This window comes from Musca autumnalis, unplaced genomic scaffold (assembly GCF_047663935.1).
Source record: "Musca autumnalis isolate F117 unplaced genomic scaffold, ASM4766393v1 scaffold_5, whole genome shotgun sequence".
Lineage (NCBI taxonomy): Eukaryota > Metazoa > Arthropoda > Insecta > Diptera > Muscidae > Musca > Musca autumnalis.
In genome coordinates, this window is record NW_027412088.1 from 167,881,171 (window position 1) to 167,899,859 (window position 18,689).

The window sequence follows — 18,689 nt, forward strand, 5'->3', positions numbered from 1 at the left end:
ATACAGTGAATCTTCAAATTGGTGCCTGGTGGATAGGCCTGGAAATTGGACCTCATACATATTTACATCGTTACTATGTATCTCGTAAGGAAGTCCATGCCAAAAAAAAAACTCTAGAAAAACCTACGGAGATAAACTGAATTGACTGATTGGCACTATACCTATCAAAATGAGTTAATGATATTGGCCCAACCTTTGTACAACGTAATAATTCTCTCAGCCTTAAACATCATTCGAATATGGACTATATCAGCCATATATTTGGGGGAACATTAAAAGGTCATCTCTCTTCTTGGAAAGACCTTAAACAGTCTTCTGCATACTATAGAAGACCTTAACAGGTCTTCTGTACTAAAGAAAGGTCTTCTGTACTAAAAGTACTTCTGTCTACTATACAAGTCCTTAAAAAGCCTTCTGTCTACCTTAAAAGGGGTTCTGTTTCCTAGAAATGACCCCTAAAGAACTTCTGTCTAGTGTAGAAAACCTTAAAAGGTCTTCTGTCTAAAAGAGAAGATCTTAAAAGGTCTCTGTTTACTAAAGAAGACTTTAAGAGGTCTTATGTCTTATGGAAGACCTTGAAAAGTCTTCTGCCTACTAGCGAATACCATAAAAGGGTCTGTCTACTTAAGATGACCCTAATAAAACTTATATCTACTATAGAAGATTTTAAAAGGTCTTCTATCTACTAGCGAATACCTACTAGAGAAGACCTTAAAAAGCCTTCTACTAGGGAAGACCTTAAAAAGTCTTCTGTCTACTAGGGAAGACCTTAAAAATTCTTCTGTATATTAAACATTACCTTTAAATGTATTCTTTCTACTATAGAAATCCCTGAGAGGTTTTCAGTGTACTAGTGAAGACTTTAGAGGTCTTCTGCCTACTAGAGAAGACCTTAAAGGTCTTCTGTCTACTAAATTAAAGGTCTTCTGTCTACTAGGGAAAACCTTAAAAGGTCTTCTGCCTGCCATAGAAAGCCTTGAAAGGTCTTCTGTCTACAAAAAAGACCTTAAAAAGTCTTCTGTCTACAAGAAAAGACCTTAAAAGGTCTTCTGTCTACTAAAGAAGACTTTGAAAAGGTCTTATGTCTACTAGAGAAGACCTTCTACCTGTACCGTGACAATGCGACCCATATTTACACGACTTTTAAGTGGGTTCACCATCACCCATTCTTATGAAATGGCCTAGCCAACTGAATCGTTGTAACTCGATACCTTTAACTTGCTGATGTCGTAATATTGCCGATACCATAGATCAAACACACAAAGACTTATGTGCTTGCGCAGCTGTGGCGGTGGTCGTAATGAGGTAGATCATCTAGTGGTGTTGCATTGTTACAAATAGCCATAAGCTAATTAATCTTTCTTCTTCTCTATTAAAGCCGATGGACCATCAACGCCTTACATGCGTTGGTTGGACACATTGAGAAGAATATGGACATTTCAAACTTTGCGTTAGCCCATGATAATGGTCTTGGAGTCACAGCAGGGAAGACAGAACTTGTACTATTCTCCAGAAAACGCAAAATTCCCGATTTCCTGGACATGGAAAAGGAACATCGAGGAACGGACGAAGAAATGCACAAAGACACTACTCCTGCAAGAATTCCATTGACAAAAATTGGAGACTCACACCACAAATCATACTCCGGTTGTATGTAACTGTTGTTCTTTTCCGAACTAACATCTGTGCAAATGGCTGCGCATTACCGGAGCATGCAAAATCACCTAAACTGCGAGGACGCCTTTTTGACTCCGAAAATCAGGAATGTTGCTGGTTTCACAGTCTGGACATATGAATGTCTTAAACATAATTTATAGTCAGCTGAATCCAGTAATCGTACAGAGGATTACATGTCCATTAACCCTAAGTAATTTTCAATTCCAAACAGAGACATTTGGTCGATCTATTTACCACTTGATTAATCTGTTAGGCCACCGATGTGCTCCTACATCGGCAATCTTCATAACATCTACCTTTGGAAGCCGTGCGGCAGAGGGCTTATGAAACATCGATGCTGGATATTCAAAGAAATCTGGCCTGTGGTCTCTCGTCGTAGAACAACCTCTTTTTCTCATACTCGATAAGTTAGGCATGGAGATCGACTACTGTATATTGCATAGAGATTCAGAAGCGCTGGAGACGGTCTAGTGTCTACTTTGCAGGTGTCCCTTGCTGTACACAACTTGCCAAAACCCCATCATGTCTTGGCAAAAACACATAAATACTCTCCTTTTTATACCCTCCACCATAATATGAAGGAATTGTGAAATTTGTCATTCCGTTCGGAACTCCTCGAAATATTCATTTTAGATCTCACAAAGTATATTACTATGCAACACTGAAAATGCAAACAACTTCTAGTATGCATTTTTTGAAAGTATATATTTAGACTACAAAAACCCTAGTAGGGGTTTGTCCTGTCAGGTCCAGTTCGGATTTTATGACCTCATCTAAACCGGGCTAAAACTACAGTTTTTTGCATTTATAGGACCTTTATCTTAGAAACGATTAGGAATTTCGCCTTGTTGTCTTTGGCCCTAAACTAGTAGAATTTATATTTTGAAAAAAAAACCACATAAGAAAAACTACATCTAGGGCATCAAAATCTATAAAGTATAGAAATTTTTACATAATTGCTGAAATTCTGATCAGTATCGGCTAAACTATTGGGAGTTGAACCAAGTAGCGTAACCCAAATAAAGTTCTCAACAATTCGTTAGAACATTCCGAAACTCTAAAATGCTTACTTCATGTTGTTTCAGCGGTATTTTGCATCATATCTTTTACAACACGTATTTCAAACACAGTTCACACCAACAGTTTATTCTCGCATTTCGAATTTCACTACTTTATTATAATTTTTATTAAATCGTCGTTGAAAAATGTACTGAAAACAACGAGATAAAGGCATTTGCAACAATGACACGTTCTGAAGAGTTGTCTATTACATTCCAGGGAATATTTTTCCAAAAGAAAATATTCAGAAAAAATTAACGGTTTTGGAGATACGGTGCGAAATGTATAAAAATTGTGGCATTTTTTGCATATATTTTGAAATTTGAGGCAATAAATGTTGTTTTTCGAGTTCATTATTTCTCCAAATATTTTATTCTTGTCCTTATCTACAAATTTGCTTCAGAGGTCAGAAGAAGATTCGCATTGGTTTCAGAGATATAGCCCCGAATTTCTTTAAATACTCAATATGTAACCATGTTTAGATGGGTCATAAAATCCGAGCAGGATCTGACACAACAAAACCCAACTAGGGTTTCTCGTCGTTTGGGTCTGTACTTTCAAAAAATCCTCAGTTCGAATTGTTTGCACAAGATCACCTTAAAAATGTTGCACAGTGTATATGTACATACATATATTCGATATAGCCATGTCATTCTACCAAGCCGACTGAGCTTTGCAGGAATACCAAAATCCGTCATAGCTTGGAACACCTTTGAACGTATAGGGCTGTCGAAGGCTGCTTTATAATCGACGAAAAGATGGAAGGTGTCGATCTGCATTTTTTGGGTCTTTTCCAGGATTTGTCTCAATGTAAATATCTGGTCAATGGTGGATTTACCCGGTCTAAAGCCGCACTGTTAGGGTCCAATAATTTCATTGACCATAGGCTTTAGTCTCTCACACAATATGGCAGATACTATCTTATATGCAATAGGGTGCTCCCTATAATTGGAGAACACAGTCTTATCTCCCTTCTTGTGGACTGGACATAGGATGCTCACGTTCCAATCGTCGGGTACACGTTCTTCCTGCCAGATGGTGCTGCTAACTAGCTAATGCATACACCTTATCAACGTGTCGCCTCCGGTTTTGAACAGCTCGGCTGGCAAGCCATCGGCTCCTGCTGCCTTATTATTCTTCAGCCGGTTTATTGCTGTCTTTACCTCATCCTGGCTGGGAGGTATACATTCAATACCATATTCTGGGATTGGATCTGTGGCATTTTCGCCGTCATCGCTACTATCGGATACTAACAGTTTGGAAAAATGTTCTTTCCATAACCTGAACACACTATCTGTATCAGTTACCAAATTACCTTGCTGGTCTCTACAGGAGAATGCGCCTATACCAAAGCCATCAGTTTGATGTTTTACTCTTTGGTAGAACTTTCGGACTTCATTCTGGCTCCTGTAAATTTCAATTTTTTCACACTCCCGCCTTTCCATTTCTCTCTTTTTCCTGCGGAAAAGACGTTTCTCCTCTCTCCTTTTCTCACGATACCTACACGTTGCTACTGACGGTAGAGTAGCCCTATACGCCGAATTTTTCTCTTCGGTAGCAGCACGACACTCCTGGTCATACCATGGATTCCTTAGAGGAGGTCTCTGGTATCGAAGTATGGATTTTGCGGCTGTTTGCATGGAGTGGGCAATATTTTGCCATTGTGCCCATTGTGTTAATATGTTATCGGGACGAGGAGTGCTTTCATTAAGCAATTGGGCTAGTAGAATGGAATATGCTGTGGCTATCTATTGTGTTTGCAGCTTACCGATGTCTAACTTCCGTGTTTTACAACACGCTTGATGCATGTCTTCCATTTATCACAACATGATCAATTTGATTTCTTGTTCTTTAATCTGGCGACAGCCAGGAGCCCTTATGAATATCGATATGCTTAAATCTGGTACTGCTAACCACCATGTTTTGTGCAGCTGCAAAGTCTATCAGCCTCATACCATTGTCAGATGTTTCACTGTGGACACTGAATTTCCCGACTGTTGGGCCAAAGATATTCTACTTTCCCATTTTGGCATTAAAATCGCCTAGTATAATTTGAATGTCATGGGCATGTCGCACGCTAAATATTTCACGATCATCACCAATAACAATGGTTATTGGTCTGAACCCGAGCTGCATATAAAATTTCGTGACGATCGGTCCAAAATTGCGGCCTGGAGTTTGACGGACGAAAACACATCTCAAAATCGCTTTATCTCGTCGAGATATGAAGATTGGTATACCACATTGGGGGTCTCCGACGAATATTTCGCGGTGTTACATGAATTTTTGCCAAAACAAACTTATAACACCCTTTCCAAATAGTGGTGAAGGGTATAAATATCAGTAATTCGTTATTTAAGGTTTCTAGGAGTCAGAAAATTTATCTACGAAAAATTGGTCCCATATGTCCACATTTTGTTATTACCCGCATATCACGGTACCTCACGCGTTTTGCTACTTTGAGGACTTTAGCTACATTTGCCAACCAAAGCAGTTATAATTTGCTATTTAAGGTGTCTAGCGGTTTGAAAACTTATCCACAAAAATTTTAAAAATTGATGTGAAGTCTTTTAAAGTATTTTTTCTACTTAAGTTGCTACACCTCTGTATTTTGGATTATATATTGGTAGAAAACAGTTATGCATCAATATAGGCTCATATTTTGATATATAAGGTACTTTAATTAAACATGTTTTTGTTTGTTGCACCTTCTCATACAAATGGTGCACACTATGTACCGTGTGGTAATAATGCATTATGATGCAGGCTTTGAAACATTTTTTTTTAGGTCAATTATTATATTCGCTTAATGCGACTAGTACTGATAACCGCTAAACAAGTTAAAAAAATAATTCTATTAATAGACATAATACGAATATGTAAAATGTTAGTGCTGTAGTAGATGTTCACAGAGTTGGTTGATTAAACAATTGCGAAAACTGCGTACAGTCGTCAATGTGGAGTTATTATCTGAATGAGATAGTTGACAGGCAATTTAAATAATTGAAATAAATATTAAATAAACAATAATTAAAAATCTGTACAATATAAATTTATTGTGGTTTAAAACTGATAATTGCAAAACAAAGTTAAAAGCCATTACCTCTGAAAGCCTATTTGTCTGGCAAGTGCAAAGTTCAAAACAAACAACAAAGTTGGGATATAACCAATTAAATGTAATTAAACTGTTCTCCTCTTTACAGTTAACTTAAAATGTCACTAATCCAACCTTTGGATGAAAACTTACAAAAAGTGGCCATAGAAGAGTTGGGTGAGGTGGCCTCAAGATTGCCCGCTGATTTGCTGGCCTTAGAGCAATGGATTCAACAACAACCACATTTGCGGGCATGCAACGATCATCAATTTTTGGTACAATTTCTAAGAGGTTGTAAATTTAGTCTCGAAAGAGCCAAAGAAAAATTGGATAGTTATTATTCGTTCAAATCAAAATATCCGGAATTACTGAGGCCCACAGATGTGGATGCCACGCAGCTGAGGAATTTATTTCAAATGGGGTACAAATTAATAACATTTCTTTCATTCACATAAAATCAATAATTAACATTATTTTATTCTGCTGCTTAGCTGCATTGTCCCCCTACCCCAACCCCTCAATGATTGTGGCCCCCGCATAATGCTCTATCGCTACAATTATCCGGTAGAAATATTCTCCATAGAGGATGTAATTTTATTGGATGTACTTCTCCACGATATTCTAATGATTGATGATCCTTATGCCTGCATTTACGGTGTAATTTATCTTGTGGATTTGTCCTGCTTTTCTGCCAGTCATATTTTACAATTTTCCCCAAGTGTCCTAAAGCAATCCCTTAGCTATATGGAAAACTCTCTACCGTTGCGTGTCAAATCAATGGGCCTTATTAATATGCCGGCTTTTGCGGAACATTTTTGTAATTTGTTTATGTCATTTTTATCCAAGAAACTAAGGGAGAGGGTAAGTCCGGGATGTAGAATTAATGATAAAAAATAAGTTATATGTTTTTTGCAGGTTTTCTTTTGTAGCAAAAAGCTAGAACATCTCAAGGAGAGAATACCTTTTAAATATTTACCCATGGATTATGGTGGTGAAAATGGTAGTATAGCAGATATATGTGATGATTATACCAAAATATGGGATAAATATCGAGATTTCTTTAAAGAGAGTTCAAAATACGGTGTTGATGAACATCTAAGACCCGCCAAAGCCATGAGTGATGACATGTTTGGCATAGGAGGATCATTTAGAAAAATTGATGTCGATTAAATCGAAACAACGCAATTTCCTTCAATAGGTCTTGGCGGAAAACTGCATAGTCAAAGTGGTGACACCAAACTTTACATTTCAATAGCGTTGAAAAAATAAACTATTAAAAAACGCGACCCTGTCGAACTTTTCATACCTTCCATCACGAGTTGTGTGGAATAATTAGTTTCCTTTAGTTTATGAAAATACTAAGCTCCTCGGCCACGGTGATCTTACCAAAGCATTATCCTGTATTAACAATTTTCGGAATAACATTTTGTATCCACATTTCGGTTCGAAAATGTGACAAAGAACCAACGACCTACACCAAACATGTGGTTCCATTGCAGGGGCTATATCAAATCGTGGATCCCCTACCCCTAGGGAAGACAAAATACAAATTTTCAGCCGTTTAGGTGTGACAATGAGCCAAAGACTTTGAAAATATCAAAAATCGGGAGTTCAAAACAATTACCTGCTCCGTCAAATTTCTGGAGAAAAGTTTTGTAGCCCAAGCGAAGACTAAATACCAAATACCACTTCGAAACCTTAAAAATACCAAAAATCGGGAGGTACAGTTCTATGGGGGCTATATCAAAACGTGGGCCGATAGCAACAAAGTTGTGGGGGAAATTTCTGATCTCCCAACGAAGACTAAATACACAATTTACGCCACTATCAGTGTTATAATGAGGCTAAAAACTTGAAAATATTGAAAATTGGGCGGTACCATTCTATGGGGCTTATATCAATACGTTGACCTGCACTTAAAAACTTACTGGGAAATGTTTTGTGGTCCAAAAGCAAACCAAATTTCAGCCATTTCGATGGGATAATAAGGCTAAAACCTTAAAAATTCCGAAAATCGGGAGGTACCAATCTATGGGGGTTGTATCAAAACGTGGACTGGTACTAACAGACAGGAACTATACCGACAAATTTCAGGTGGAAAGTTTTATACCCCCACCAAAGACTAAATACCAAATTCCAGCCACTTTGGTGGGATTTTGTGGCCACAACCTTCAAAATACCGAAAATCGAGGTGTACCGTTCCATGGGGACTATATGAAGACGTGGCCCTATACCGAGAAATTTCAGGTGTAAAGTTTTATACTCCCAACAATGACTAAATACAAAATTTTAGCCATTTAGAAGGGATATTGAGGTCACAACCTTCAAAATAACGAAAATCGGGATGTACCATTATATGGGGGCTACATGAAGACGTGGACCTATACCGACAAATTTCAGGTGGAAATTAGTATACCGCCAATGAATTACAGCCATTTTGGCGGGTTATTGTGGCCCAAACCTTCAAAATACCGAAAATCGGGAAGTGCAGCTATATGGGGGCTATATGAAGACGTGGACCTATACCGACAAATTTCGGGCAGATAGTTTTATAGCCTTATCGAAGACAACTAACTAAATTTTAGCCATTTCGGTGGTCGAAATATCGAAAATGGGAAGGTAATTTCTGGGGGAAAGTTTTGTAGCCTCAAAGAAGACTAAATACCACCTTCCAGCCATTTCATATAGATAAGGTGGCAAAAACCTTTTAAATATCGAAAATCGGGACGTACCTTTCTTAGGGGGGCTATATCAAGACGTGGGCCGATATAGCCCAAAATTAATTGTATCCTCCATATTATGGTAGAGGGTATAAAAGTTGAGATTATTTTTAGGGGGAAAATACAACATAGGTCTTGCCGCTCAGTACTTTTAGATTTTATGCGAAGATGCACTGATTGAAGTGATTTTGGTAGTAGTGATTTTCTCGCTAACCATCTTCGCCATCGAGGCATACGACGGAAACTGAGAATCGTAAGGCAAAGGCCAAAGTGCAATAGTCTCGATGAATTCATATCTGTGGTAGTTTACGAATTATAAAAAATTAGCTTTGAAGTGAGACATTTTTATACCCTCAGCCTCTAGGCTAACGACCAAAAATGTGCCTCATCGAAATAATGGTTTATGCCCCAAAGTATGTTTGGACGAAATCAGTTTCAGAAAATTTGTAGTCGATATGACTGACAGGTCCGCACGATAATTGTTGAACAGAATTGGTGGTTGAAAATCCGACCCTAGGTACATATTTAGGTCCTAAAGACCCGACCATGCCTTTTTTAAATATGTTATATATCTAAAACTACTGGACCTATTTTCACGTAATTTTCAGATGATATACAGGGATATCCCCTGGTGAAAATAAGTTGTATATTTTGTTGAGTTTCGGCAGAGCGGGGTTTGAAAATTAATTCGATAGACAATGATGGTTGTGTCTCCGACCCGAGGCAATTAAGGCCTGGGTACATAAGCTGCCACGCCTGCTTGCCTTGCTTTCCTACTTCATTTCTGACCTAATAAAAATAAAAGAATAAAGAAGGCCGAGCAAATTCCGGACTGGGTTGCTCTTTTCTTTTTTATTCTTTTATCAGAAGCAAGCAAGGTAAGCAGGCGAGGCAGCTTATGTACCTATGCCTTTATTTGTGGACTTCAGACCCGACCACGCCCAATTTTTAAATATGTTATATCTCCAAAACTTCCAAATCGATTTCCATGTAATTTTCAGATGATGTACAGGGATGGCCCTTGGTGGAAATAGGCTATATATTTTGTTGATGCAGGTTATCCCCTGTGCCCTATTATTTAAATGCGTTATATCGACCTTTTTGTAGAAAATTAACTTATGTTGAAACCAGGGTTTCGGATTCGAGCCATTTTTAGTTCGACTCCGACTCTCGAGTCGACTTTTTTCACGACTCCGAGGGTAATTTTCAAAACCACTCAAAAAGGTTAAATATGTAAAAATTCCCAATTTTTTTCTATATGTTGGCTTCTTCATAAGATATTCCTTGAGAGAACATTCGTTCTAATATAATACTTAACTACAAAACTTGCATATAAATCCTGAAATCCCATTAAAATGAAAACTCAACAATAAAAAGTATCAGTTGGCTTTGCCGACAGAGATATACCCTCAGCCTATGTGAATTGAAACTTTCATATACGGGCAGATCAAATGTATTTAGGGTCTTTTCAGAATTTTGTGGTTCTTTTGAACAAAAATGTGGATTAGGAATAAAGTTGTACTTGAAGGAATGGACCGACATAGTCCATTATGAAAGTGGATCTTATTTTCGGAGTCATATCTTTTCGATAGATATCGCGTCCACTAGTCATTTCAGTGGGTTATCGTATAACATTTGGACCAGTATGCCAGGGAGCATGAATTTGTCCACGGAAAACATAATATCAGGAACAGGACCACATCCAATAGCATCGGTATACATTTCCAAAGGATCTTCGAACAGACCCTAAACTGCACTTAAACAAAATTGTTGAAGTTTTGCGATGGAGGTACCTTAAGGAGAGGACTAATATGGACCATTTTAGAAGTTAAACTAAATTTGGACAAAATATTTGAAGATTGTAACGTGACCGTTTCATACAATTCTCACATCTCATTCGACCCACATTGATATCCAACCCACCTTAATATTTCCATTATACCGTCAGTACCAAACATACATACAAACTTACCCCATACTCAATAGTGGCCTATCATCCATCATATAGCATATGTTCGGTTCGGTGCAGTCAACTACAATCCCATTCAATTATAATTCTCATTCACTTCGTGCAACCACCCGAATATGTATTCTGGTTTTATTCACCCAGGTCGTCGATCACCAGCCGAACAAAGTACGAACAGACGTGTGGCTCGTCCGCAGTCTACCATACTAGTTAGCTACGATTCGATCCAGCTCATAGCAAGCTCTCAGCTCTTAGCAAGCTCCCAGCTCATAGCAAGCTCTCAGCGCTTACACGCTCCCAGCTCTTAGCAAGCTCACAGCTCCTAGCAAGCTCCCAGCTCATAGCAAGCTCTCAGCGCTTACACGTTTCCAGCTCTTAGCAAGCTCTCAGTCAGCTCAAGCTCATAGCCAGCTCCATGCTCTTAGTCAGCTCCCATTAACCGATCTCTTCCCCACAGCAACCCGAGCCGAGGCACACACCCGACGACTACCGACAGCAACCCGAATACGACAGAGCCGAGCCACATATCCGACGATTGCCAACAAGCCGACAGCAACACGATTACCACAGGGCCGAGCTACATACCCAACGGGCCGACATCAATCCGAATGCCACATACCCGACGATTGCCAACGAGCCGACAGCAACCCGAATACAACAGACGACCCGACGACTGCCGAGTTGACAGTCACCCGAATAGCCGACAACATCCGAATACATCAGAACCCACGCAAGCATACACGATTGCCATCGAGTCAACAACAACAACAACAACCCGGCTACCATTGAGCCCACATCTAAAACCCGATCACCATCGAGCCGATTACAACAACCATATTGTTGTCATCTATCCATTGGTTATGTAAGATACACCTCATTCATATTCCTCACACATATTGTTCGTCTATCAAACACCAAGAGTTTTATAATAAACATTGAAATTGTAAACACTCGTGTTTTACTTAAGGTTTGTGGGTCCTTAGGTCGACCCAGGCAGCGACTGAGCTTACCTCAGCCCTAGTCAAAACCACTCGTTATTCGTTAAGATTCAAAGTTTATACCAAATTGGTTACCCTGTTTAAGAAAGTGTAGCTTTGGTCTTATTGGAAAGCAATTGTGTAGATTAGAAGGCAACATATCGATAGCTATCGCTTCATCAGGTATATAAGATACATTATAAGAAGGTGGAAGGACGACACAGTCGGCCCTTAAGTTGTCACTGCACATTCATTTGAATGAAGGGCACAGATGCAATAATAAATAGAAGTTGTCATCTAGAACGAATGTACGATGGCACATAAAGATCCCTAGAAGCTTTAGATCGATTCTTGAAGGATTTAAGAAGCAATTCATCAGTTCCTTGGCGGTATATTAAAATTACATATCGACACCAACATTTCTGAAGATTTTTTATTTAAAGTCACTTGCAGATCCCGACTAATTAGCGATGCAAGAAAAATATAAAAATTAGGGGTAGGAAATGAAAACAAACAAGATTTTTTTTTGGTCACCCTAATGCACACCACTAAGGGTCTTTACAAGTGTATTTATTACTCATTCGCACTCGCTCAGAAAACCCTAGTTATAAGAAAAAATATTACCAAGGGTACAAAAGGCGAAGGGTGTATCATAAGATAACTCATTTATTGACATGACAAAGCACACATACACACCCTTGTATATAAAAAATATATAGACACCCACTCAATAAAGTAGTAAAAATATAGATAGGTATTAAAACTGTGGGCTTATTTGAAAATGCATTTAGTTCAACAAACTCATTCGATTACCTACAACAAAAATAACACCAATTAATATGACGAATATCAAACCTTTGCCTTTGCATTTACAACAAATTGCCGAGCAAGAACTGGGTGAAGTTGTCGAGCGTATACCAAATGATTTGGAAATCTTAAAGCATTGGATACAACAGCAACCTCACTTGAATTCCCGACAAGATGATCAATTTCTTATACAATTCTTAAGGGGTAGTAAATATAGCCTGGAAAAGGCCAAGGAGAAGCTAGATCGGTTTTATACATTTCAAACAAAATATCCGGAAATTTTTCGCATAACAAATGTTGATGATGTCACTTTTCGTAATAATTATAGTTTGGGGTAAGTTTAATTTGACAAAATTCATTAAAATTATTTTTAAATGATAATTTTTTCTTCGAAGATCTCTTCTACCCTTACCCAAACCTCTTAATGAGTGCGGTCCCCGTATTTTGGTATTTCGCTATAATTTTTCACCAAAAACCGTACCCATTGAAGTTCTTTTTAACACCATAAATGCCATACCCCAAGTGTTATTGCTAGATGACCCCTATGCTTGCATTTATGGTACCATATATGTGGCAGATATGTCTCAACTCTCCACGGGTCACTTGTTGCAATTGACTCCAACATTTTTGAAAAAAGTCGTAACCTATTACGAGAACACTTTGCCATTGCGTATAAAGGCAATTTATTGTATTAATGCCCCAAAAATTGCCGAACAATTGTTGAATTTATTTCTATCACTTATGGGTGAAAAACTGCGTAAGAGGGTAAGTGGGATGGACTTCTGTGAGGGGAAAAATTATAAAATAAAGTTAATTATTTTGTTTTTTCTAGGTTTTTATCTTTGGCACCAATTTCGATGGCATGTTCACCAATGTACCTCTGAAATTTTTACCCGAGGATTATGGCGGACAAAATGGTCGTCTGAGTGATATATGCGCGGAATTCAACAACAAATGGAACGAATACCGGGAATATTTTCAAGATAATGCCAAATATGGAACAGTTGAAAGTTTACGTCTTGGAACTCCAATTGATTTTGATGGTATTTTCGGTATGGGTGGCTCGTTTCGGAAATTAAATGTAGATTGAAGGAATGATAATAAATATGGAAATATATTTAAATTTGTCTTCTCTTTCTGTGCAAAAATATGTAGAAACAGAACTGCAGAAATCCCAATACAGAAGTTGTTTAAGATAGTCTAGCTGAGCAAAGCAGACAGCTTCTAGCCCTTCTGAAGCAGACGATGGCCCTGAGTCTCGATCAGGGTAGTGCTTCAGCTGAGGCCGAAGACATTCGTCGATAAACTATCCTCTACCTCAATGGAAATCCCAAACCCCTAAAACCAGGGCCATCGAAAACTCAGAAGGCCCGTACATCGGCCAAAGCCTATAGAACTAGTCTCTCAAGGCCCAAAAAGTTCCCACCGCCTCAACTAGCTCTACAAATGGGTTGACTTAAGAGAAGACGGTTTACTGTAGGTCGATGCACTAACTCAGGAAGTACGTCGGCTGAGAGGCCTCGTAAATCTCGATTAAAGAGTGTAATTGTAAGTTTGAAAGAAGATACCCTCACTTACCCAAGAGAAATCTTGACCTTAACAATCTCTCTTATCCCGATGGCCGAAGAAGCCAAGTTTAGTTCAACATTGACCCTTATAACCATTAAAGGCCAAAGCGGTAGAGATGGTGAATTGGCTTAAGGACTCACGAATGATTCATCTCCTTTGACCTCAACACCTTCTTCAAACGGAGGCTCTCCCACTATACACGCAGGACGCCCCTTTATATTAAAGAATGTGCTGTCAAAGGAGTTGAATCAGCCTCAGGAAAAGTCAAGGATGCAGAACCAACCAAACCTTCTTCTTTAAAAATGAATGGAGGAACCACACCCTAAGGTCAAGATACCGCCTGAACTTGCTATGGATTCGCTAAAGAGAACTTACAGTGGGTCAATAAGTACATCGACAGAAAACCCTCGTCTATCTCGTTGAGAGAGTGTATGTTAATTAGGATCAACCTAAAGATGGTGAGCAAGTTCGAAGTAAGGTAACCTCACATGACCAAGAGAAATGCTGACGTCTCTCTCAACCCAATGACCGAAGAGGCCAAGTTGAGTTCAACGTCAACATCGACCCCTATAGTCCATAAGGGACAAACCAGGAGCGATGGGGACTTGACTCAACATCCCCACCTGAGGGAGGCTCTTCCACTACACAAATAGGACACCCCTTAAAGTTGAAGGATGTGAAGTCAAAGGAGATGAATCAGCCCGAGATAAAATCAAGAATGCGCTGGTCCATCTCAGAGAGTTAGGTCAATGGAGGAACTACACCTTACGGCCAAGAGACCGCTTTAACTAGCTATGCAAATCGGTACGCAAAAGTACATCGTCAGAGAACCCTCGACCATCTCGATGAGATAGTGCAAGTTAATCAGGATAAATTTCAAGGTGGTGACAAAGTTCGAAAGAAGGTACCCTCTCACTTGTCCAAGGAAAATGCTCTCTCATCCCAATGAACAAAGAGGCCAAGTTGAGTTAAATGTTAACATCGACCATTATAACCCCTAAATGCCAAACAACGATGGGGACTTTACTCAACACCTTTTTCTAAGGGAAGCTTTGCCACTACACTGGTTTTGAAGTCAAAGGGAGAAGAATCAGTCCCATTTAACGTCTGTATCAGGAGTGTGGTTCTTACCAACACTTCTTCATTAAAGAACACTGTGCAGAGAGTTGGGTCAATGAAGAAACCACACCCTAAGGCCAACAGACCTAATCCGAGTCTGGACTCCAAACCTTCTACCCCCTCTGCCTGCTATCAAAAGAATGACAGCAGGAAAGACACCACTATCAAAGTAGTCTTTTCAGGCTTTCAGTAGGTAGAAGAGAGTTTTTAGAAGACCTTTATGAGATCTTCTATAGGTACAATGCCTTTGTGAGCTCTTCAGTAAATAGAAGATTTTTATAAGATCTTCTGTAGAAAGAAGACGTTATGAGATCATCTGTAGTTAGAATATCTTTATGGGGTCTTCTGCAGATAGAAGACTTTATATGATTATCAGTAGGCAGAATACAGTTTTAGAAGACCTTTATGAGATCTTCTGTAGGTATAAGGCCTTTATAAGCTCTTCAATAAGTGGAGGATTTTTATAAGATCTTCTGTAGATAGAAGACTTTATGAGATCATCTGTAGTTAGGATACCTTTATGAGGCCGTCAATAGGTTGAAATGTTTTATGTGGTATTTTGTAGGTAGAATACATATATGAGTTTTTCAATAAGTAGAACACATGTACAGCCCTAGAAATAATTATATGGCACAGCTATGTTTATCTTTAAACTTATAGTTAAGGACTATTATCCAGATGTTATTTATTAACGATAGTAGTGGTTAGTGTGCTTGTTCATACCTATGACTGCCGACCTTGTGTGCCTTATATACATATCAGTAATATTATTCAAATTAATTTTTCTTTGGAAATAATTATATGGTACAGGGAAAATTTTTAAAGTTATACTTTCACTACAAAGGACCCGAACAAAATTATTGACACAAAATGTATTTGGGATTAAGTACAATAAAGAAGCATCCAATTTAGGAACAACTGGAATGGATCCCATTGGGTTCTGTCCCAGGCTGCAGCCCTGGGAAACAATAAAATCGTGGAAACTGTTTTATGAACAGAAATCATGTAATCTAAAAAAGCTATATCACGATTTTTTACTTTTCTTACAATTTTAAATCAGATCTGTCGAATATAACCAATTACTTTCAATATAAATGACACAAGGTGTTTTTAAACTGCCTGGCGACTACAATTTGAGTCTGGATCAAATTAGTCACCAACAAAACCTTATGTAATCAAACGGTGCGCTCTTTTTACAACTTCTAATTGTAGAAAATGAACAAATGATAAAATAAAAATTAAAAATGGCAAGTTATAGTAATGTTAAATAATAAAATAATAGCAGAATTCCCTGAAAACATCAATGAGCAAAACATTACAGTTGCTTACTCAGTTGTTCGATATAGTACCCTATTGTACGTTCTCGAAACGGGTATATATCATCTAAATTTCTAGTTTTATGCCACTTTAAATGATATTGCACCGTTATATTGTGCATATGTATCTGTCTAACAGGTACGTGTGTTTTATTATGCTTCGACACAATAAAGGACAAGTTTGGTGTTAAATTTGGCCTTTCTAACAGTACGAAAACTTCCAATTTTTGCATTTTTTTAAATCATCTGCTAGTTATCTATCATTTAAAATTGAAAAATCTGCATATTGTTTGATTACGTAACGTTTTGCAGGTCACTTATTTGGTCCTGACCCAAATTATAGCCGTCAGGCATGTTATTAACTACTCATTTGGATGTATTACACAATTGATATTGAAAATATTTATTTCTGTTATTTAGTTTCAATTGAAATTTTTGTAAAAATTTACAAAAATCTTGGTCAAACCTTGCAGTTTAACAAAATTTTGGCCTATATGCCAATATCCAATTGTCATCTTGTTTCCAGGGTCATATTAAGAGACGGAATGATATACGAGCCATTCTGGTTGTACTTAAAGATCATGCAACTACGTTGCACATAATCCAAAATTAATTTTATGCCAATATCTGTACTTAATCTTTTTGTATTAAAATAAGAACATAAATATGTATTTTACATTGTACCATATAAATATTTCTCAAGAAAAGTCTTTAAAAAAATATTGTTATTAAAATAACGGTATATGTATAAATGCCACAAGGTGAACAGTTATATGTTATAATAAGCACCTAATACACTAAAAACATAAATTATGAAAATCCCGGTTATGTACATTTTTAAGAAAAATTTGGACATATTTATATTTGTACCATATAATTATTTCTAGGGCTGTATGAGGGCTTCAGCGGAGCCTTACGCGATCTTCTAGAAATGGAAGACCTTTACGAGACCTTCATTAGGTAGAAGCTTTATTAGTTCTTTTACGATGTCTTCTAGAGTTGGAAGAACTTTAAGAGACTTACAGTAGGTGTAAGATTTATTATGTCTTCAGTAGGTAGAACACCTCCATTGAATACTTTTGTAAAACTTCTTTACAAGTGGTGTCTTCAGACACGCCGTTCGGACACGGCAATAAACAGTAGGTCCCATATCATTGAGCCAATATGAATCGGGGTGCACTCATTGATATGAGAGAAGTCTCCCTTGTCACTTATGGGATGTTTGTGGAACAACTAGATGACCCTTATGAGGTCGTTTATAGATAGCAGAGCTTTATGCGGTTTTTAGAGATGGTAGACTACTAGAAGGTTTGCAGTCTTTATGAGGTATTCTAGAGATTAAAGACCTCTATACGGTTTCTGTATATAAGACTGTTGTGAGATCTTTCGTAGATAGAAGATCTTTATGAGGCCTACATCAAAGTCAATAAGGCTAATCGTAAATCTTGGATTTGCTTTAGCGAGTCTCTAGAGGGAGTCATGTACGTAGCCAGATCAAGTAGGGTAATTTTGAAGTGTCCCAAATCCGCGATAGTGTCAAATGGGAAGATAGTATGTACATGGACATGAACGGCTTGTATACCCCAAAATCAACCGATAGAATAAAGATATCGGAATAAGGCTAGCCAGATTTGGCAAAACGATGGTATCCAAGGCAATCTGATCATACATGTCCAAGCAAAAACCTCATTTTTACTTTTCATGAAGAAATCCGACCTAGCACTAACGGTAGGAATAATTACGGGTCACAGCTGAATACCTGTCGAATACCCACGACCAGAAGACTGTCAATCATGGGTGAATACACAATCCAATCTCTGACAGCCCACCGTCAAAGCGAGCCTACAAGTCTGCTTCTCTTCGCCAAGGATCTGAGATGGCCTCAGCGAGAAGGAATAAGCGCACCAGGAAACATGGCAAGTATTCCCTCTACCTACATTCGTCAATATCTTCCTTAAAATTCGATAATATCTTTTCTCTGTTCACAATGTATATTCTACTAGGATGAACACAATGGACCACAAGGTCTCTTCAACCTAACCTATCCTAAGGTGGACTATATCCTCAATATTTCAACACTTTAAGCTTTAATAAATTTTAAGGATACGTCTTCGTTCGTCCGCCACTTCTTTTATTGTTTTGTACAGACATAGGCTGAGGATATTTAGGTGTCGGCAAAACCAACTGATTCTCATTTACTTGTTGATCGTATCAAAGTATAGTCTGAGGGTATAAAAATAAGCGTAAATAGCAAATGATAGTGGAAATAGTCAAATTAATCATCTGAGCTCCAAACTGCTGCGCAAAACCAGACATCAATAACTCAGATGATTAATTTGACTAATCGAAACAATGGTAATTGCTTCCAAAACCGGTTTTAGATAA

General features: G+C 38.1%; 2 protein-coding genes and 1 long non-coding RNA gene across 4 annotated transcripts in view; all 3 read left to right on the forward strand.

Moving 5' to 3' along the window:
* The window catches only part of LOC141387428 (uncharacterized), a 145,469-nt gene extending 134,010 nt beyond the window's left edge, over window positions 1-11,459 (forward strand). Inside the window, exon 2 of the long non-coding RNA XR_012408562.1 lies at window positions 10,409-11,459. This is a non-coding gene — a long non-coding RNA (uncharacterized lncRNA). The remainder of the gene's footprint in view (window positions 1-10,408) is intronic.
* Window positions 5,601-11,459, forward strand: LOC141387426 (retinol-binding protein pinta-like). 2 transcript variants are annotated; one of them, XM_073957087.1, is made up of 4 exons: window positions 5,601-5,726; window positions 5,940-6,251; window positions 6,322-6,691; window positions 6,746-11,459. In XM_073957087.1, exons 2-4 carry the CDS (start codon window positions 5,950-5,952, stop codon window positions 6,998-7,000), a joined length of 927 nt encoding a protein of 308 aa, XP_073813188.1. In that variant the 5' UTR covers window positions 5,601-5,726; window positions 5,940-5,949; the 3' UTR covers window positions 7,001-11,459. The 2 variants fall into 2 exon arrangements, with proteins under 2 accessions (XP_073813188.1, XP_073813187.1); XM_073957086.1 differs by having other exon boundaries at window positions 5,618-5,860.
* Window positions 11,460-12,255: 796 nt separating this feature from the next.
* Window positions 12,256-13,417, forward strand: LOC141387431 (retinol-binding protein pinta-like). Its single transcript, XM_073957091.1, has 3 exons — window positions 12,256-12,634; window positions 12,696-13,065; window positions 13,133-13,417. Exons 1-3 carry the CDS (start codon window positions 12,333-12,335, stop codon window positions 13,388-13,390), a joined length of 930 nt encoding a protein of 309 aa, XP_073813192.1. The 5' UTR covers window positions 12,256-12,332; the 3' UTR covers window positions 13,391-13,417.
* The last annotated feature ends 5,272 nt before the right edge of the window (window positions 13,418-18,689 follow it).